Source organism: Apus apus, chromosome 6, assembly GCF_020740795.1.
Source record: "Apus apus isolate bApuApu2 chromosome 6, bApuApu2.pri.cur, whole genome shotgun sequence".
Classification (NCBI taxonomy): Eukaryota; Metazoa; Chordata; class Aves; order Apodiformes; family Apodidae; genus Apus; species Apus apus.
The window spans coordinates 28238862-28261293 of NC_067287.1; the positions used below are offsets into that span (position 1 = coordinate 28238862).

The window sequence follows — 22432 nt, forward strand, 5'->3', positions numbered from 1 at the left end:
TGGGGCGGCGGCGGGGAGGAGGAGCAGCGCAGGGAGAGCGGGGCCGGTAAGAGGCGCTCGGCGCGGATTCGGGTGGTTCTGCCGCCTCAGAGGTAGCTTAGCAAGTCCTTCCTTCTCTGCCTCTTCTCCTTCACGCCCTTAGGGCCGCGCCGTGCCCCTCCGAGCCGCGGCACCACCCAGGTTGTCCGGGGCCCCCGCTGTGCCTGGCGCAGGCCGCGGGGCTCGGCGCGGCGCGGTGGGCGGGCGGCGGCTTCGTGCGGTGTGTGGCGGAGGAGCAGAGGTCTGGGCCGGGGGACACTCGTGGCCCCTTGTAGCTTGTCCTCCGGGAGGGCAGACACGTAGGGAATTGCTCTTCGTCTCCTGTGTTGCAGCTGATAGAAGGCTTTTCAGGGCGGTAATGTAGAAGGTTCATGTGTCTAGGTTGCAGTCAGGTGCCAGGCTGGCTGCGGTTGGTGGCAAGGACTGCAGGCGCGCTGGCCGGTGTGACCTTCGGCGTGCTCGGGTGTTCTTCCCTGCTTTAGAAGTGTCCATCATCTCGTGGGTTCTCCTTGGAGAGTTGTGTCGCTGGCCTTAGAAAGGAGAGCTTGACGACATCTTAGTTACAGTCCGGCGTACTTATGAATTTGTGGGCAAGGAGATTTTGGCTTCTGTCAACTTTTTAATCACGTCGTTACACTCTGATCCGCTGATTAAAGTGTAGAAAGAATATCAGTATTCTGTAATGTCAGTAAACGTCTTTTATCCTGTCAACCGTCCTAGTGAAAAAGTTCTCTCTGGAGGTTCATCCTTGTCTGTTGCATGCATGCTTATTTTTTGTGTTAGAGTTATTGTTGACGGATTGTGAGAGTTTGATTCAAAGAAATAACATACTTGTAAATTAATTCTCACACAACATTATAAGGCAACACAGTAAATTTTATGTTTGCTTGCAGGTACTTGTCTTTCAAAATATGTATTTCTGAGTAGTCTTCTTTTTAACTACACTTATAACATTAAAGCTAAATTGAAAAAGGAGGGCTGTCTTTTGGGAGGGATAAACATGATTCATTGATTAGTTTTCCAAGAAGACACAAAAATAGCATTTTCATGGAGATGTTTATAAAAGAGATGACAGATCCTTTTATCTAGTTAGAGTGTAAGTGATATTGTGGTGACTGAGTCACATAGATCAATCTAGTTTATTCTAATAAATACAGAATTGTAACTTGAAATGCTGAGCACTGGCTGGGGTATACATTAAGGAACTTAAACCACTTCCTTGAGTGAATTCAGCTGTGCATCAACTGAAAGCATTAGTGATTTCAGTTAACTCAAATGTTATTTAAGTTAACTTCAAGTGATACATACTTTATAGAGAACAAATTTCAAATTTAAAAGAAGCTTCTAACAACTTTTATAATGAAATGTCAGCACAGCACTTGCCTCGAGCATATATCTCATTTTTATACTCTCTAAACAACAGATACTGCATTAGTGACAGTTCTTTTTTTTTCTCTGAAAAAAAGATTAGTTCCCCTGTGACTATTGCATTGCTATGTGTATACATTATTTCTTGCAGGTAGAATTTTTTATTTTGAAAGAAGAAAACCTGCAAGAAATAATTTATACATCTAGTCATGTTATTACTATGTATTTACAAAAATTAATTAATAGTTTCAGATGAAGTTAGACTTAAGCATGTGCTATTTTTACACTGTGTGCTAAGGATGATATAGACGACTTCCAAGCATATAGGAATTAAAAAAATCTTAGTATCTGATTGTGCTATTCATCAGTATACACACGTATAAAGCATATATATGTACTTAAGAGGTAGTTTTGCCACTGATGGAGAATATGGGTTATTACAAGAGCCTGACAAGGAGAAAAAGTGAGTCTGGCTCAGTTTAACTGGATGCAAAAGGAACCATGATGGCCAGCTTTGTGACCACTTTGTGGTATTCATCATCTTTAAAGAGGTCTTCTCCAGCTTCACCTCTGAGCACTTAGCCCTGCTTAAAATTAAAACCAATCCAGGAAATCTGTGGGGGAATTTGTTTTTTTTCTTACAGTTCCTTTCTTATTCCATACTATTTGTAGTTGAAGGTCTGCTGCTTGTTTGCCTATGATTATTACACTTGTTATTAGGATTGTGTTGATGTACTCCTTTAAATTATTTTTTCCCTTAGATGACAGAAACACAAGTACTAAGTAGGTTTCTGTAGAGATAGTAATGGCTAAAAATAACAGATGTTAGGCACACAGAAAGTGTTAATAGTGATAGACAAATTCATGTTCATATAGATTTGGTTTTTAGTATCTAGTCCTTTGTCCTTCATCTCTATATATGCAGAGTTGAAGGATTTGGTCTCTGCCTCTAAACACTAGTCCTAGGAATGTTTTGGCAGCAATTCAGCATGGTCATGTTTGCTATAAGAATAGAACTGTTTTATTAACCTTGAAATGCAAAACATGTTTATTGTTACTAGCTGGCTTGACACTGTTCCAATTTTAGTAATGAAAAAAGTACTGTGCTAATGACTTGATTTATTTTTTTTTTAATTGCACATTTGCATAGCAGTAAAATTCAGCATCCCAGAATAATAGACTCATTCAGTTAGCTTCCTTTTATAAAATGGATGTTGCCTTCTCTCTTAATCAAGTTAGAATCTTCTTTGTTTTGAAATTTTGTTTGTGTTAGTTGTGGCCTGATGTCTTGCATGCTGTAACTGTAGAGAGGAGGAGATCTAGTTTACTCTTTCCAAGTGCTTGTGCAGAGTCAGCTGCTCTCAGTAAATGAGAAACAGCAAGGATAACAGGATATTTATGTTTGAGTTTGGATGTTGTCAAAATAGATGCTAAAATTTTTGATATGTTTTTAACTTTTTATGCACAAGGAAATTAATATGTATATTTGTTTGTCTACAGGTTCCAGTTGTAAAAGCAAATAATCTCACCTTTGTGATAATTCAGATTTGAATTAAGAGTTCTCTAGTGGTAGAATGTCTTCAGAATTACCTTCCGAAGTGAGGTGGTACAACTGTCTTTTTGCCTCTGTCTTGAATTCTTCAAAGCGGTAGTTAAAAAGAGAAGACAATAATTTTTAATATTTTATAGATACTTCAACTTTTCTATGGCTTTACTCAATGTTGCATATGCAAGTTAATCTTGTCTGAGATCTTCTGACTCATTGAAGGAAAAATTAATTAAATCTCCTGTCCTATGGTCAGGAGAATTCATTTTTCTTGGTTACTAAAATCAAATCATGCATTGAAATATGACTGTTTTATAGGACTACGTGGTTCCTATTCTTTGAGTTTGTTTTTGGTTTTTTATAATCTGTACATTATGCCATTTTACCATTTAGTAGACAATTTATGTGTATTTCTCATAATGTTATTAACATATTTTTCCAGCCCTTATTTTTTTAATTGGTTATGCTTTAACTTTTCATTGAGAGTTTTGTCAGGTCTTGTTATAACATTAGCAGCAAGACTGTTGCTTGGGTCATAAGTGGTAGCCCTCCACACTTAAAAATCCTTCTTGGTATGAATGGGCTTCAGCATTGCCTTTCTTTTCTGAGTTTCTTTTCCATTTCCCATGCACAGATGATCTAGCAAACCTTAGAGCAACTTGGATTCTGTGAGGCAGATGCCAAAGGCCTGGGACTAGTTCTTACTTCTACAAGATGTCTTTTTCTTAAGTGTGCTATAGGTACTCATGATTTTACCTTACTGTTTCAAGCCACATGATAGTTGGAATGTGAAGCACACGTCATGGAGTAAAATTTAATTTAGAGAGCACAGAAATACACAGATTGAGATAGATATGTATGTGTGTACATAATATGTCTCATATTTCAATTTCTTTTGAACTTCCCTTGAAAGCTTCCTGAGAGCACCACTTCTGTATATAGGCCATTCTCCAGTATTTGGATTCTCCTTGTTTTTTCCATGTTTGATTAACCTATTTGTTGAAGACTCAAACATCAAGGGAAAATTTCCATATGAGGGAGTAAGGGGTCAAAACTGTTAAAAAAGTACATCTATGTGAAATTAATATAGTAAATTGACAGTGGAAATAATCTTTATATGTGAAGATTTAAAATAATACCTGAGAAAGTTTCCACGCTTCTGTTTTGGACATGTCTTTCTGCATGATTTAACAATTTCAACTGCAAGACAATATTTTAATAGCACAATCATGTATTTTAAGGCCCTGTTGTAAATTTTATGGATTTCATCCAAATGTATTTAATCATAGTGGTAACTTGCAGAAGGAATCTGCACTGAGGAAATCGTTTATAGCTGCAGAGATAAAAGGGTCACGGAGTCACTTTCAGGATGGTACTGCACAGTGCCACACCCAGTTGGCTGGTTGAATTTCTAAGAGAAGTTGCCCCTTGGCACACTAATCTAAAGCTGTGAGAAGCACTGGAAGTATGAGCATTAACTTTCATGGTGTTTACTTTTCTAGCAAACTTCTCAAAGGTTTTACAGATGACATTACCCCTTCAATTCAATAGCTTGATGTTGGCCTTCTGCTCTAAACTTTGAGCCAAATGAGTTTTATCTTTTTTCTTTCCTCCTTTGGCTGAACTGAGATTAACCTGCAAAAAAAAGTGTTTTCTGTTTTGGTCTACTTAGAAGAAAGAGTAAATCCAATCTTGAGAGGAAGTAGTATTCATTTTTACGTGATTAAAACTCAAAGGAGTAAGATTAAATCAGAGTTGTGAAGAAAATGTCATATGCTGATGAATTTTGTGTCACTTTAAAATGACTCGTTATTACAAGATAAAAATAATCTTGGCTTTGTGGTCTACAGCAGTCTGCCAAAGTGTCATCTTCTGCTGTACTGAGTTATATAAGATGTGTGTGTGTGGTTAATGGTTTCGGGGATCTGTTTAAAAAACAACCTCTTGAAAAAAATCAAACTAGTGTTAGAAGTAGCTGCTATACATTCAGTCAGCAAGTGTTTCTGAAATCTCAGTCTCACTGTTTTTAGTAAGTGTCCAAGTTGGATAGTAATTAAAACAGTTAAATAAAATTAATATATGAAGAAATGTGACAAATATGAACTGACCTTAACAGAAGAAAGTTCATTTTTTGATCTCCTGCCAAAGTCTACAAGCAGATGAATTGCAGGCTCCAGGCTTTCTTTATAAAGCTTCTGCACTGTCTATTTTGATCTTGTCAAATGAGAGGTTGCTACAGACAGTGAAACAAACTTGTGATTGTTTTGCTTGGTGATGGGAGTTCTTAGGGAAACCTGTAAGAGTAAATTTCAAGTAAATGTAAGATTTCAAGAGAATTTTGTGCTTAATGTAGGAGAAGGGAAAATGAGATTTGTTCTCTTTCATTTTATATTTTTGTGACATGTAAGACTACTCTTGTATTTCACCTGGGAGAGGATTGATCAGTCTTGGCAAGGATTTTTACTTTACTAAACTGTTCTGGTAGGTTATCTCAATTAGTCATGGTAGTTTCCTTTCTGGTTTAAATGAGTCCCTGCTGAAAAGGAAACACAAATTTTGTCATGGCCCACAAAGTCATTTTCTCATAGATCCAATTATTAATTAACAGACTTCTAAAGTTGAAGATATTAAACAGTCCTATAAAGCTTTTTTTGTTAATAATCAATATACTACAAATTATGGTTTTGAAATCCTGCCTTTAGAATCCGTTACCTTAAATAAGTTGTCATGGTTTGGACAGTTTCTCTATCACTCAACCCCATCCAGGTGGGAGAGCCAGGAAAAGGAAAGGAGACCCATGGGCTGAAGTGCAAGCAGATGTAATAGAAGAAGAATAATGAACTAATATTAACCCCAGTATTAGCACAAGGCACAAAGTTATCCTGGGCTCCAGGAGCAATTGCGCTGTGCCCTTCTAGGCTGAATGCCAACCCTGCCAGTCTGGGGGCTCCAGCCAGCACAGTCACGGCAGGCGGAGGAGGCCTCGGGCATGGGATGATCCGTAAGACAGACGGGACCCTCTGGGGAAGGCAGCCATGGTAGAAGCCGCCAAATGTCTCTGCAACCATCCTGATTTATAGTGAGGGTGAAGTTTATGATACGGAACACTTCGGTTGGCCGGCCTGGGCCAGCTGCCCTGGGCTTTGCCCTTCCTACTGCATCCACGTGGTTAAAAACTACTGACCTTGGTCACCATGGAAACCCACACACCACAGCATCTTATCTCTTGTTAGCACAGAATTGGACTCTGCAGCCTCTCGAAACTACAGTTTCTCTAAACAGAAAAAAATACTTTAGAATTCTGTCCCAACAAAACCAGGACAGAAGTGTAGTAGCCTGAAGGCAATTTATCTTTAGTTGGAGCTGGTGTCTTTACAGGAAAAGGGAAATGCCTCATTTCAGTGAAAGAAAACTAAATATTACATGAAAGTACAGGAATGGTATAGACAGGTAATTGACAAAATTGATGCTGAAGAGGAGATGCTATGTATGCAGGGAAAAGACATTTTTAGTGCTAAATTGTACATGTAATGTGTAGATTGGGGATTAAAATGTTCGTGGTTTGTTGGAGTTTTTTTTCATTAAATGATAGTAGAGGGAGGAAATTCAGCCTGAAAGAGACTAAGTCATGGTAGTTTAACTGTCTCATTTGAAAGACTGACATCTATTAAACTTTGGCATTCTCTTTCTTTTATTTGTAGGGATGGCTGAGCTGAGAAGCTTGTGAAGCTTACATTAAATATCCTATATATACACTTCTACTGATCAGTGGTAGCCCAAATTAAATAAGCATGTCCTAAGATGGCAACAGATCTGGAATATGAGCCAGTCTACAGAACTGAGTTGATACTGGATTTGTTAGTGTCTTGATGGCTTGATAGCTCTCACTTACTCTGTCTCTAAACCAAAGCCATCTTTCTACCAAAGCAATAAAGGGATTGTGCACAATCTGATTACAGAATGCTATTTTCAAATAAGTGAACTATGAAAAAAGGACTCATGAATTTTGATCACAGGGACTTGGAGAGCATCTCTGGTAAGTAAAAGAATTAACTTGTAAAAATCATGAACATTCTAAGATGTCATAGAACACCAACCTGAAAACAACCTTAAGTTTCACTTTATGTTGTTTATGTGATATTGTGAATGAACAAAAACAAAAACAATGAGTCCTCTTAAAGAACTTATAAAATCAGCTTCCATTGTAAAATGTTGTTTGTAAAGTTCCCAGTGTCAGTAATCAATATTGGAACTTTTTCCATTGAAAAATATTGAGGATAGCATTCATCTGTAGTCAAAATGCTGGAAAGAGGATAATCATATACCTTTGATATGCAGTATTTTAGCAACTTAGAATTAATGTTTCATATGTTTTTTTGTCGCAATAATTATGAAGAGATTAAGGGGGACGACAGAGGAGGAGCTAAACTTTCTTTCCAGGATTTTGAATATCGTGTTTCTCATTAAAATGGAATATTTGCTCCCTGATTTTAAGGCAGTATTCAGTTGATTTCTGTAGTTACTTTAAGATTGTTTGCATCTGTGTTCATTACCAAACAAAAGGATAAACAGAAGAACAAGAAAAATGTGAATTTCCTTCAGAAAAGAGAAGTGTAGCTATGCTAAAACCAATGAAACCTTACAAAATCCAGGAAAATATAGAAATTACATATATCATATTCAAGAAGTCAGAGGGAATCATTGCTATACCAGCTCTACAGGAAGTTGTGGAGTTACCTGGGGATGAGGAACTTAAAGATAAAACAATGTCAATCAAGTATTGGTTCAGTAAGTATTCTGGTAATTTGGCCAGTACAAAATATCTCTTCAAATCTACTGAAACTTGATAAAGTATTTTGTAGCATATAGAATGTATACTACTGTAGCAATACTAATTATATGTGATATTTAATAGTAATGTACTATTACTGGCGTTTACTCATTTTCAGATGTCTGCTCCAGTGTGGACCTTCCTGAGGTAGAGTTGGTGAGCATGCTAGAAGAGCAGTTGCCAGATTACACGTTACGAGTGGACTCTCTGTATCTGCATGAAAATCAAGACTGGATTCAGTCCCCTGCCTGCCGTGGCCATCTGCCTGAAATCACTTCCCCAGCTCGTGATGAGGAGCCCTTCCATTACATGAGTGAGTATATGTGGGTCTAGTATTAATTTTTTTGTTGTTGTTTCAATGGAAAAGCGTAACTATAATACTAATATTATAAAGTGTTCAAATCTGGAAAACTTTGGATGGGTAGAAGCAAAAGCTGAGTTCAGAAGTGCTTGTAGTTCAGCACTGCAATTCTAAGTGCTGTCCTAGCATGTCCCAAGGCTGCCTGATCATGAGATTTCACATAGAAATAAGAGTGGGAACACATGATAAAGAGACAGAAACCTAGAAATGCTCTAAATTAGATATAATACAAAAGTATTCACTCAACTAAAAAATAATTTATGCTTGCAACATTATTATCAGAAACAGACCCAGCAATAAACATTAAGTGGCTTTCCAAATACTCTCCACAGTTAAAAAGAGTTCCAAGCCTTCAAGTTCAGTTGATAACAAGACTACTTCAAATTGTTGAGTTCTTAGGAGGTCGTATTTTACTTTTACCTACTTATTTACTGTGCATTCTGGGTGGAGGCTTAAAGCTGAACTAAAGAAATCCCCATGTAGGAACACTTACCACAGGAGAGCTGGCTATAATATTCTGCCTGTAATGGCTGAAACTTGCTTACGTCTGTGCAGTCAACTTTCCAAATACTGGTAAACCAGATGAGTTCAGAGTCCCCGGTTAGAAACCAGTATCAGCAACCAAGTGGTACACTAAAAATGACCTCCCAGATGCTACTGATAGGTACTTGAAATTTTGTGAAGAATTTCTATTTTTGCCCTGCTTAGAAATACATTTAGTAAATGGCAGGGCTGTCAGTTCAAATCTCCTAAATATGTGAACAGCATGTAATGTTTTTTTTATGCCTACTGATCTACTTGATAAAAAGTGTTTACTTTGTTAGTGTGATAATTTATTTATGTGATTTATTTTTCTGTTCAGTAAGCCATTTTCTTCTATATTGTTCTTTCTATTCTTGTCTTTCAAGACTGCAAGAAAGTTTCTTTCTATACTAAAATGCAACTTTTTTTTTTTCCTAGCATAGCCCTAGTGTTACATTTTAAAAGGATAATTATGCATGTAAGGAACATACATAGCTTATATAACATGTAAATGAAGTTAGTGTGCACTTAAGTTTGGCACTTCACTCTCTCAAATGTGCAGTTCTCAACAAGAACAAAGGAGAAATCTGAGAACCAATATCACTGTGTATTCAGAGTATGAATCAGATTTAAACAAGGTAGAAGAGTCAAGGAAATACTCAGAAATAGATTTAGACCAAATCCATAGTAATCTCATTTTGCAATGCAGTGATGATGGAATCAGTTTCAAAACAGGTTAACTTAGACCTTCAGCTGATGCAGACACATATTTAAGTTTATGTTGCTGCCTTCTTTACTTTCATGGTATTGATTCCATACAGCAAAAATAACAAATTTCTGTTGAACTTGGACAAGTTCAAACATTCATAACCTGCAAGTGAGAGAGATAATTCTGCTCCTGAAGGGAATAATACATAAAGGATTCTTTAAAAGTTCTCAAAAAATTTTAATAGTATAAAAAGTATGTATTTATTTTTTAAGCTGGTGGATTCATGCAAATAAATCACCTATTTCCTTATATTTTAATTCTTTCTCCTCTTTGTTCTTCCCCTCTCCCCCTTGTATCTTTCATTTGCTCTTACTCTAGCTCTTATTGAACTTCCTTCATCCTCCTTGGCTGGATCTCACAAATTTCCTCAAGGTAATTAAGATTTCTTCTTTACTAGCATCTTTTGTTTCTCATAAAGCACTGGTCTGCTCTAGTTCTTGTTCTGTTCTAGCACTGTGTTTTGTTCAGAGTTGTCGCAAATTCTTTATGCTTTGTTTATTCTTGACTCAGTCCTGCTTTCAAATCATACTTGTTCAAAGTTTTTTTTGTAGTTTTACAGACTCTTCAAACTTCTAAGTCACTCAATCAATAAGACAGGATTTTCTGCTACATCTAAATTGAAGATATATATTATGCCATTTCTTTTTAACTGTTTCTAAGATGATCAGGCACTTAATAAATACATTTTCATGGCTGCTCTCTGGGGTCTCCATACTTTCTGTGTGTAGCTGTCACACATACTAATGGGGATTTTTTTTTTTCAACAATAAAGTCTGCAGGTGTGTTCAGCTATATTTGGGTATGTTCCAATAAACTCTTCCCTTTCTCTTCAGCAAGCTGGATGATTAACATCCAGCTTAACAGTATTCAAAAAGCAGAACTTAGAGATCTTTCTCCTTTTTCTAAATTTGAAAGTTTTAGCTAATATTGCTGAAAGGTGTAAACATTCTGGCCTCGTATCAATCTCCCAAATAAGTATGGTTTCATATTTGTGAAATTAAAATGCATTTTCATAGCGTCTCCTAGTTTCATCAGCTAAGTACTGTATTTGTATATAAACGGCATCTTCTGAGTTTCAGCTCCGTCCCTTCCCACCAGTCTTCTTTTACTTAAGCTACTTCAGTAAATATGTTTTTCTCTTTTCAGTTCTTGGCACAGATAATGTAGAGCAGAAAACCTACAGTGATGCTGACATGGTCAAACATCTGTTAGCTGAGGTATGCTTGTCTCTGTAATGCTATCTTAATATATTTGAGGACATGTATTTGAGGAAGGGTTTTATTCAACTACTGGAAATTTTGGTTCAGTTATCTGCAGGAGCTGCTTATCAAACACATGGGTAATGAGAAGCTTCCCATTGGGTTGCACCATCTCAGAAAAAAAATAACCAAAACTATGGACACCCATGGAGTCAGTGAGGTCTAAGAAGCAGCTTTCTTCTGCTTTCCTGTTGTTCCTTTGCTTCTACCCTCTCATCACTATTCAAGTTAAGCAGTCTGTTCTGGAGAAGGTGTCACTTCAGAGACCACAGACCTAAGTATATGTGGCTTCTTTGTATGATTCAACAGAGCCCATTTAACCTTTCCAGCACTCAGCAGAAAACCAAAAAATGTCCCTAGGTTTAGTGCTTTTCTCCCCATGTTATTTTAAGTGATTGTGGGAGAGAATGCGCTATGTCAAGAAACACAGTTACATATGTGCTTTGGATCCAAATGATGAAGCATTAATCGTTGTTCTAACAATGTGGATCCATTTGAGATTGAAGTAGAATCTCAGCATGGTGCATTAAACAATAACTACCAAACAAAAACTACTCTGAATGTAAACCTTATCTGATCAAACATAGACATCTGTTCTCATTTTGTGAGCAGAAAGATCGGGACCTGGAACTAGCAGCTCGTATTGGACAAGCCCTCCTTAAGCGAAACCACCTGCTGACGGAACAGAATGAAGCACTAGAAGAACAGTTAGGACAAAGTCTAGATCGAGTGAGTGATCTTTTTTTAAAAAGTAAAGTATTTTAAATTTTTTTATATATATACTTTTTTATGATTACAGGAAGAATATTAATAGAAATATATTCTTCCATTGTGAAAGCAGGTGATTGCTGCTCTTAAGCTACAGGAGTATACTTAGAAGTTATTCTCCTAATTGTCGTAGTTATTCTCCTAATTGTCGTAGTTATTCTCCTAATTGTCATAGTTATTCTCCTAATTGTCATAGTTAAATCAGTTATCTTGGTCCAAGAATTAACTATCAAGACTGCATATTATAATTGCTGAGAAATTATGAGAACTTTGGGTATTATTACGATATGTCTACAGCAGGATTGCACTTTCAATGAGTTTGTTTTGACCATCAGACTGATATCCTGCCATTAGGCACGGGAGGAAATGGCCTCAAGTTGCTCCAGGGGAGGTTTAGCTTGCATATTAGGAAAAAAATATTTACTGAGTTGTCAAGCATTGGAATGGGCTGCCCAGGGAAATGGTGGAGTCACCATCCTTAGAGGTGTTAAAAAAATGTGCAGACATGGCACTTTGGGACATGTTTTAGTGGGCATGGTGGTGTTGGGTTGACATTTGGACTTGATGATCTTAGAGGTCTTTTCTATAATGATTCTATGATTAATAATCTAAGTCAAAATAAGTAGTCAATGTCTGATATGAACTGCTACAACCTCACAGGTGAGGAAACAGCCAGCAAATGAGCTAGCCTAATGGGGTGCTTACCCCCCAAAAAAAAAAGGCTTTAAAATTATATGTAATGAAAACTGTGTTCTGCTCAAGATCTTAATCTATTCCTTTAAGCACAGATTCTTTATCCAATCCTTTCTTGTTCTTTTTTAAAAAATAAATAAATAGTTGACACCCTATGAATGTTTGTCAAGTTCTTTAACCCTAAGATCAACCAATGTAAGCTGAGTTTACAGTGAGATGCATTTAGCTGCTTGTGTAAAACACTGTGTTGGCAATAAATACATACTCATAATGAACTATAGGACAGCATAAACTTAGGTATTCATATAAAAATGTAGATACACAAAGTAGAATTTATCTGAATAAGATCTGTCTCTTCTGTCATTTTTATTTATCTCGCAGTTAATTTAATGTATAGACCAGGGAGGACCAGTCTACACAAACGAGTAAATGTCTATCAGTCCTTTTCTCCAGGAAGTAACTCTTCTGACAAATCAAAGAATCATAGAATTGTTTGGGCTGGAAGGGACTTTAAAGATCATCTAGTTCCAATCCCCCTGCAAGGGGGGACATCTCCAGCTAGACTAGGTTGCTCAAAGCCCTGTCCAAACTGCCCTTGAATACTTCCAGGGAGAAGGCATCCACAACCTCCCTGGGCAACCTGTTCCAGTGTTTTATGTTATCTTGAATTTTCAGTCTCCCTTACAGTGTTAAAATAATGATTTTGAGAACTTTCTATAAAATAAATAGAGCCTGAATCTTATATAGAAATATAAATAAACCATGAACTGTGAGCTATTTTTCAATCGCATTTTAAACTGGAGAAGTTATGTTCCAAGAGCCTGCATAAGTAATACACTGTAATATTGGATAGCTAAAGAATAGTTCACAAGCTGGTGATACTCTTTTGTTATAGGTTAATCAGCTGCAGCATGAACTGTCAAAGAAAGATGACCTGCTTCGTATTGTTTCGATTGCTTCTGAGGAGAGTGAAACAGATTCCAGCTGTTCCACTCCACTACGTTTCAATGAATCTTTCAATGTATCACACGATCTGTTGCAGCTGGATATCTTGCAAGATAAACTCAGGGAGCTGGAAGAGGAGAACCTTGCTCTCCGTTCGAAGGTATCTCTGACTTAGTGATACCACATATGTTGGATATTAAATAAATCAGAATGGTTAAAAAATCCAGCATTTGGGCTTCTCTTGAAGCATATGATTGCTTTGTATTTCTGTATTCAAATGGTAGCTGTATACTTTCCCTCCACTCATCCCCCCATCCCTGTGTTTCCTTCACTATACCTCATTATCTCCAGAGTCCTCTAGTAGTCCTTCCTCAGTGTCTTTATGGTATGTGAAAGAATATGGGAACCTATGTAAGCACCAAGCAAAAGTACTTGGACCCACCAGGCCCTCAAATCTGTGTGACCTGTTTTGATATAAATCTGACTGCAATTAGCAGAATTTTGAGAATTCAGTTGCGTTGGCATTACATTTTTGTCAGCTTGTATATTAAGCTTCAATATTAAGGGTTAATAAGCTTCTACTAAAAGTCTTTTAAAGACACACTTAGATTTGACTATGGGATTACTCTCTGTATTTTAATTGGTTACTCTTATGTAGAAAACATCAATCTTGTGCTGTTACAGGGATGGAGACTAAATGGCCAGACAATATGGTTATAAAAGTCATGGAACCAACAGTAAAGGTTACAGGAATTAGAATATACAGATGCAGTGTCTCTTCTTTGGAGAGCAGAACTTGTAAAACAGGAAATTGGTTGGAAGTGGGGGGCGGTTTCTTCTTTTTAAGAAAAGGGGGGTGTTGTTTGAAAGAAAGGTGGTGTTTTTTTCATTTGGTTTGTGTGATTTTTCTTGGTTTTATGTGAGACTTTCCCAATGTAAGCTTGTTGCAACAATACAACAGAGATTAGATCCCTTTAATGTGAACAAAATATACTTTTCCCTTTGTTCCCAAAATATTCAGCTGAAGATGCACATCTTTTCTAAAAACTCCCGAAGACCAAATGGGTAATTTAATAGTGCTGGAGGAGAAGATCAAACTGCTTTTACAGTGCTCCTAATCCTGTATATGAGAACAGAACTTTACCAAGGATTAATTTAGTCTACCTTAGTGCTAAAAAATGGACTGAAAAAGACTGCTGTCATTCTGTGGTATAACAGAACCTTCACTCAGTTGGAATGGCCTCAATCACATTGAGCATTTATTTGCTGCTTTTTTTTTAATGTGACAACATTCTGTAAAGAAGTGTGTTTGCATTTGTGTTGCAGTAGTTCTACTTCCTTAGATAATTTGTAAACTCATTTACTAAGTTTTATGCCACTTAATGGTAAACAGTCCTGAACATAGAAGACTTGTGTGTGCAAAGTTTAGTATTATGATCCTCACCCTCAAAATGGGAGTGGGAATCTAGTATGCTTGTTTAGACCTGTAGTGATACTTGGTCTCTGGCCCATAAAATTGACAGTCTATTTAAACTAGTTGGGGAATATGAAGATAAGCTTTTCTACTGAAAGCTTTTCAGTGCCATAAAAGAACTGGCTAACATCATTCAGTTTTCAACATTTCCTTGCCTGAGGAAGTTTTGAAGCAAATTCAATTGCTTACTTCTGATTACTGTCTTGGCTTACTCTCTGTAGCAGGTCAGATATTTTACTAGAGGCACGAGAGAGATCATGTGTCTGTGTGTCTTTCACTCAAAAATTCTATACAATTCAGTGAAATGAGTTGGGGGGAAACAGTTAGGAAGCGTGGCCGGATGCATAGAAATAAAAAAGATTCAGTTCCAAGAATTTCAGAAATAAAAATGTATAACATTTATCTATGTATAGATAAACTGAAATTGGAATACCAATAATTTTCTTGCAGGCTTGCCATTTGAAGACAGAAACCATTACATATGAAGAGAAGGAACAGCAGCTGGTCAATGACTGTGTCAAAGAACTCCGTGAGTATCCAGCCTATATCTTGCAATGGCAAAATGGTATTTGAAATAGCTAGTGCCTACACCTTCTTAGTTATCTCTGAATCCAAAAGTGAGCTTCAGTAATTTATGCCAATTATTCAAGGCTTGTTCTTTACCCAAGTGCAAAAGTGTTTCTATATTTTGTCAAGTTTCACTCTGGCATTCAACTGCAGGTATGTGTACTGTGTTTAAAGAGAGAAAATATTCATAAGAACATTTAAAGATTCTTTTTCTATACAACCACCATAAAGAAGACTAGATTACTTCTTGATTTTTTTCTTGTTCCAGGTGACCATAAAATAGTATGAACTGATACATAGTTGGTTGTTAATTTACTCCATTCCCCTGAGAAAATACGTATCCTTTCCAAACAGAAGTTATTTCATATAAGCTGTCACATTTTCCTTCCATGACAATGTCTGAGTTCTGCTTTATCCAATTCTATAGCACATGTAGGCATGCTAGGTGATTTAAACTCACAGAATCTTTTCCCAAAGGATGTCTAGTCTACACCTTTAAAATGTGCGTCTTAATGAAAAATCTGACTTTGAGCGTAGATGTCCACAGGCCTGTGAGGTGCAGTAACCACTAAATTTGTAGTGACCTTTATGCAAGATTTATCTGGTTTCATTATGCCTTTGCCACATTTTCAGGGCAAGTGCACAGGAAGTACTAACTGCATAAACATATTTCTGCTTTTTAAGTTGCTTTGTCATCTCACTTGATGAAGTGATTGCTCAAGGGAAAAAAAAACCTGGAAATAGTATGCAGTGGGTCTCTGAGGAACAGACAGTGACCAGAATCAAGAGCTAAACAGGTTCATGTTACACTTAACAAGTCTGACAAAATGCCTTTGCTTACAGAGAATGGTAGTTACCAACAAGATCAATTCAGAGCCTGACTCCTTCAGCATATTCCAAGTCTGGCCTTGGTCGTGAGCCAGTATGTAATCTGAAATAGTATACAGGAGCTGGCACTTGATTTTATTATGGTAATTTCACATACCTGTGATTATATGTATTTCAGGTTCTGCCTACCTAGCTCTTAATATGTTATACCTGCTCTTTCTTCTCCACACCACTTCTCTTTTTCTTATGGATGTTTTAAGGCACCTTCTCTTACATACTATGAATTGATTTCCTAAGAGCATTTGTCATTTTTCAGAATGTTGTTGACTTTCACTGATATTGTTTGGGTTTTAGCTTTGGTTTAGGTTTTTGTCATGTGTTGGGAAGAGCTCTCTACTAAGTTCCTTTTATTTTTTTAGGGCAAACAAATGCTCAAATTTCCAGAATAACAGAGGAGTTGTCAGAGAAGAGTGAGGAGCTGGTTCGATACCAAGAAGAGATCTCATCTCTTTTATCCCAGATTGTTGATCTTCAACATAAACTCAGAGAAGTAAGGGAATGCTGATGAAGAGTGTGTTTGTGCGTGTGTGCTCACGTGTGTGCACAGCATTGCCTACAGCAGGTAAAAACTGGCCTGCAAGGCAGGGGTAACATTGAAAGAGAGTGGCTGTTTCAGGAATGTGTGGCAGAGGATCAACTCTCTTGGGGAAACTGGCTGGGAAAATGATGAGCACCTTTTTGTGTTTTCAGCATGTGATTGAAAAGGAGGAGCTGAAACTTCACTTACAAGCTTCCAAAGATGCTCAGAGACAACTGACAGCAGAGGTACTCAAGTCTTCTACATATATACATTTAGATAAGTATTTATAGGATACAAGAGAAAGAAAACCAAGAGAGAATGAGAACTAATGCTTTTTAATGATGTTGGGCTTTTCATGTTTCACTGTGGTTGGAGTCATACAATTGAAAGAAAAGAATAATTATTTTAAGTCTATTCAAATATTTTGTATTCACAGGATTATGAAAAGCAAGGAAGCTGTTCCAAATAGTGAGGTCTTACTATTCTTAGTAGTGACAAGAAAAATAATTTTTACTGTGAATATTACTGATTATATCAACAATATTGTAGTTCATTAGATTTTATGGAAGTTTTCTTTTTTGTTTCTTTGCCATTAGCAGTTACTATATTTTTAGTTTTTCGCCATTTTTAGTTTTTCTTTGGATTTTGTCATATGTCTTCCTCTTTTCAGTCTTAATTTGGATATTATGCTTCACCACTAAAATAAGTGCAGGTGCTATGCTGACCATTGTCCATTCCAGATGTTGGCATGTGCTGTGCAGTTGGAAAAATATTAGTGTTGAATCAGTCAGCATAGGTTCCTGTATGAGTTAATTCAGTTTCCTCTGTCCCTTCTTTGAAGTTTTCTGGTATCACGTGATGTCCTCTTTTCTCTTTCAGTTACATGAGTTGCAAGATCGGAACGCAGAGTGTCTAGGGATGTTGCACGAATCACAGGAAGAAGTGAAGTTGCTGCGCAGCAGAACCAGCTCTGTTGCTTGTCTCTGCCACCTCCAGCCATGTGGAGCATTTCCTGTGGTAACAGATTCTGCTAGCATAGCATACACCTACTAGCACATACGGCCTGTAGTAGCATATAGCTGTATGAGTAAAACAGCTGTTGCAGGAGCTGCAGCAGGAACTATTTTGTAGCTGTTTTTTCAGTTGTTCAGTATGTACACTTCTGAGAATTTTATGTATTAGGAAACTAGTAATTCACTTGCCATATTGTGATATTAAAATAATTTCTCCTTTTGATATGCCTATTCTGTTATATACAGAAATTGGCATGTTCAAAGGCTAGTGCTCAGTTGTGCTAGTATTTTGGTCAATGTTTATGTGAATATTATAACTTGACAGTTTTTCTTCAAGAAACAAAGCATTTTTTCAGAAGTTCAGTGAGTAGTTTGCTTCCTTTATATAGTTCATGATGTAACTTTATGTCCTTATCTTGTGAGAGTAAATTTTAAGCGTTATCAGAAATGCATGACCTTAGACTAATTGCTAGAGATGACTAAATCAATGGAAAAGGGTTAAAGGCATTTATTTTCCTCTTCTTACTAGTGTCAGATATGTTCTAATTACTGTGCTCTCAAAAATTTCTGGGCTGTGCTGGGAATTGGTCAGGTTTTGATCAATTGTTCTGTGTATACAGAATCCCTCATTTACAATTTGGCCTCGCAAGAAGTGTTCTTAAAATTGTAGCTTACGAAACCAACATAAAAAGTACCAAGAAAAAGCTGATGTTGCTAATGAAAACTGAACCCATACTGGTTATATAGAGGTGAAAAATGTCCCACCCCCATGCCCTTACTTCAGAGACTGAAAATTTGTCTGAAATATCCTGATACCAGCAAAACAAATGGAGAGGGTTTTTTTTGGGTATTTTTAAAGAGAAGTTTTCTGCTAAAATTGTTAGGAGGAAGATTTAAATCTAATTTTTCAACTCTTCTGGTTTCCATTTTTTTCTCTAGGATTCCCTTGCAGCAGAAATCGAAGGGACGATGCGGAAGGAATTGAGTCTGGATGATGAATCTGTTCTCTCCAAGCAAAAGTATGTTTTCAGATCCCTGTGTGCTATTCTGATATTTTTCCATATCCTTCTGTTAAGCAAGATGAAACTGATTTCAGGAATGTATACATGTGAATGTTCCATCTATAGTAATTTTTAATGTAATTAATAAAAAAACTTTGTAGTGTTTGGTAATATTTTCAACTTTGAAACCTACTGTTCTTATTTCATTCTGTGAGGCAACTGGGAATTTGCTAAAAGGATGTTATTTCATTCTTTAATTTTTGAAGTTTTTGATACAAATTCTGTGATGCACAGCACTAGTTTTATCCTCTTAAAAGCTTATAGAAAAATTCCTAGGCAAATGAAGTCATAGCCGAAAGACTGATGACAGTTTTCCAAGCCCTGAAAACCTGATCCTGGATCTCTTACTTCTGAGCAAAAAGTAATGAATACATGCTTCTGAAAACATACATAAATTAAATCCATAAGATACATGCTCCTGAATGTTCTCAAGTGGTTATCAATAGAGGTTTGGGTCTTTTAGGTCAAAATGAGTGATAATTCTGATATTTAATAGAGTAGTACTTCTGAAAACCTCAGTGTCCTAGGCAGTCCTGTATTCTGGGCTTAAATCTTTTTAGACAGGTCTCTGCAGAATTTTGAAAGCCTGTTGTTCAAAGCTTTTTCTTTTTTATCTCTTTTTCAAAATGCTTCTGAAAACCAGTTTTGTTTGCTTGTCTTTTCTGCAGGCATCAACAGAAACGAGTATTTGACACCGTCAAGGTTGCTAATGTCACTCGTTGCCGCTCCTCTTCCTTTCTTGCCCCGTTGCCAATCCCTGGATCTAATCGGTCAAGTGCTGTTATGACAGCAAAGCCCTTCCAGTCTGGTGTGCAGCAGTTGGAGAGCCACACACGGAGGACCCAGAGGAGCAGCTCTGAGAGTCTGAAGTAGGAAACAGCCTGTTATGTTATTTATAAACTGATTCAAAACTAAATCGAGGCCTGACTTCTGCCATGTAAGACAGAAATAGTTAATGTAATGGTCTTAACACCTATTATTATGTGATGTTTCTCACAGAGACACTCATAATCCTGGCCATCCAGGGACCCCTGGAGACAATGACTTGGTCACAGCTCTGCACAGGCTTTCCCTCCGCCATCAGAACTATCTGAGTGAGAAGCAATTCTTTGAGGAGGAATGGGAGAGAAAAATGCATTTCCTGGCTGAGCAGAAAGAAGGGGCTGGTAGCTGTAGTACACTGACAGAAAGCTGTTTTTCCCCGGGTACAAACTCAGAATTCACTGATCTGTCTGCCAGCTCCAATAATCTCCGTGTCCTTCTCCCAGAAAAATTGCAAATTGTCAAACCCATTGAAGGTAAGAGGGTAATTTTCCTTCTTGTATTAGCAGAAAAGGATTTTACATTAATTTGCCAATTAAATCTTTGTTGGTCTGCATATAGCTAGGTATGATACACAGTAAGAGGTAGCAGTCATGTTTGTAGGCTATGTACCAACTATCTCACCATTACTACTTTCTACTTGGCTTTCTTAGGCTTTTTCTTGGCATTGCCATCCAAGTGCTCCATGTGCATCACAGTCTTGGCACCAGCTGGCTGGGGTTGTTTTGATCATTGAGTTCTTGTACCTCCATCAGTGGTAGCTAATGGCTCTCTGAGATTCTTGTCTTTTGTCACACCAGGATCTCAGACCCTTTTCCACTGGCAGCAGCTTGCCCGACCCAACCTAGGCACCATTCTTGACCCAAGACCAGGTGTTGTTACAAAAGGTTTTACGCCTCTGTCTGATGATACTGTGCACCACATTTCTGACTTGGAGGAGGATGATGGGGAAGGAGGTGAAGGAGGTATAACATTTCAAGTGCAACAGTCCTTCCCAGAGGAAAAGAAATGTACAGTGGCAAAGCCAGTGGCAGCCATTTTCCTGCCACCTGTTACTTCAGCAGCAGTACCACTCACTGGTAAGGAGCATGGTTAGTGGGGTTTTTTTCCTCTTTTTTAAGTTTCTTTTTCTTACTGGAAAGTATTCGATCTTGCGGCAATCTCTCTTTGCTGTCTTTGTTCTTTACTTTAAAAAATTAGCAGTGATAACAACATTGTCTTAAACTTTGCTTTGACTAGTCCTTATTTGTCTTTAATTTTACCCTCAATGAATGTAAACTCTCCATGTTGCAGCCTCGAATCCAGGGAAGTGTCTGTCTTCCACAAATTCCACATTTACCTTTACTACTTGTAGGATCCTTCATCCATCTGATGTCACTCATGTTACTCCCAGGTATGATGACTGCTGACATCCTAAATGTTGCTGCATAGGATTACAGAGTAGCTTTCTATCTTCTGATATATGGACCAGTTTTAAAAAATACCAAGGCAGCTAGTCAACACATGGGATGTTACTCATACAAACAACTATAATTACAAAGGGGAAGCTTGAAATTCTCTAGAGTGAGAGTTAAAATAGGTTAGGGTAACTCAAAGGAAGTAAATTTATACTCTTAAATAGCAAATGCCTTGTATCATATACCTATTATAAAAAAAAAATTACTACCATATTTTTTTCCTTATTGTGTCTAATTTTTTAAAACTAAGTTATTACTGGACATCTATGTTGATATTCTGCCTAAATAGAGTATAGGTGACCAGAAAAGGTCAATTTATCGGTACTTACAGAAAAACCTCTTTGTCAACCTGTTATCTTCTAAATATTTTGCAGAACAATAATACGGAATCTACTAAAGCTGACGCTGTCACAGCTAGTAACACTAGTTTCCTTTTTCTTGATACTTCTGTATACTAAAAGGCAAATACAGAGCAGGTATAAAATGTCTAATGTGTGCATCTTCTCTGTGTCATTTTATTTCAGCTCCATGGGTCCCCCATTTTCACTTGGAAATACTGGCAGCAGCATTGGAAACTCAGTAGTGAGCACTCCAGCTGTGTCTTGCAGACTTAGTATTGGAGAATTTCTCACCAACAGAAGAGATTCAACTACTACCTTCAGCAGCACGAGCAGTCTGGCTAAACTTCTGCAAGAACGAGGCATCTCTGCCAAGGTTTATGATAGCCCCATATTAGAAAAACTGCCTTTGCTACAGCCCCCTCGAACTCTCCCCATTCCTTCTACTCCACCAAATTCTCCCTCGTGTTCACCTTGTCCTTCCCCTCCATTGTTTGAGCCTCGAGTGCACCACTCAGAAAATTTCCTGGCTTCTCGACCCGTGGAAACATTCTTGCAAGAAATGTATGGCCTAAAGCCCTCCCGTAACTCTTCAGACGTAGGCCAGCTGAAGATGAACCTAGTGGACAGACTGAAGAGGCTGGGTATTGCCAGGGTGATCAAGCCCCCTGAGACACAGGACCAGAGGAAGAACCCGGGGCCAGAGGTTAGCTTGACAAGGCAGGACGCTGCTATGTTTTTAAATGCAGGTAGCAACTTAATGGCAGGACTGAGAAGAAACCAGAGTCTCCCAGCCATGATTGGAGCATTAGGAGCTCCAGTTTGCACACAGTCATCAAAAATGGATATTGTAAAGGAGGACTGAAATTATTGACTTCAAGCACAGTAAGTAATACACGAGGGTTAAGTGTCCAGTACAAGAATCATCAGATGTGTTACAGAAGAGTTGGAGAAGGCACATGCATGTTAATGATGTGGGAGAGAGAAGTGTTAGGATGAAGGAGAAAAAGAACATTGCTTGGATTTGAGGAAGACTTTTGTGGAATATAAGGAAGAAGAAACCAAAGCCCACTTTACCATCTGTCTTAAGGAAAAAAAAAAAATACTACTGTAGCCATTCTCAGTATTTTATCCTTTTAAACTTCACGTGTACAACTGTCTTGCAGTTGCTGTTCTATTTTTTCACCATAC

At 37.5% G+C, this 22432-nt stretch overlaps 1 protein-coding gene across 3 annotated transcripts; it reads left to right on the top strand.

Moving 5' to 3' along the window:
* The first annotated feature begins 17 nt into the window (after positions 1–17).
* On the top strand, positions 18–22190 carry TRAK2 (trafficking kinesin protein 2). Of its 3 annotated transcripts, none has more exons than XM_051623605.1 (16): positions 18–46; positions 7903–8097; positions 9755–9808; positions 10583–10653; positions 11308–11424; positions 13052–13261; positions 15026–15104; positions 16390–16520; positions 16721–16795; positions 17430–17567; positions 18503–18582; positions 19293–19493; positions 19624–19922; positions 20247–20525; positions 20740–20839; positions 21428–22190. In XM_051623605.1, exons 2-16 carry the CDS (start codon positions 7947–7949, stop codon positions 22104–22106), a joined length of 2664 nt encoding a protein of 887 aa, XP_051479565.1. In that variant the 5' UTR covers positions 18–46; positions 7903–7946; the 3' UTR covers positions 22107–22190. The 3 variants fall into 3 exon arrangements, with proteins under 3 accessions (XP_051479565.1, XP_051479562.1, XP_051479563.1); XM_051623602.1 differs by lacking the exons at positions 18–46; positions 9755–9808 and adding exons at positions 5205–6989; positions 7517–7741; XM_051623603.1 differs by lacking the exons at positions 18–46; positions 9755–9808 and adding an exon at positions 5205–6989.
* The last annotated feature ends 242 nt before the right edge of the window (positions 22191–22432 follow it).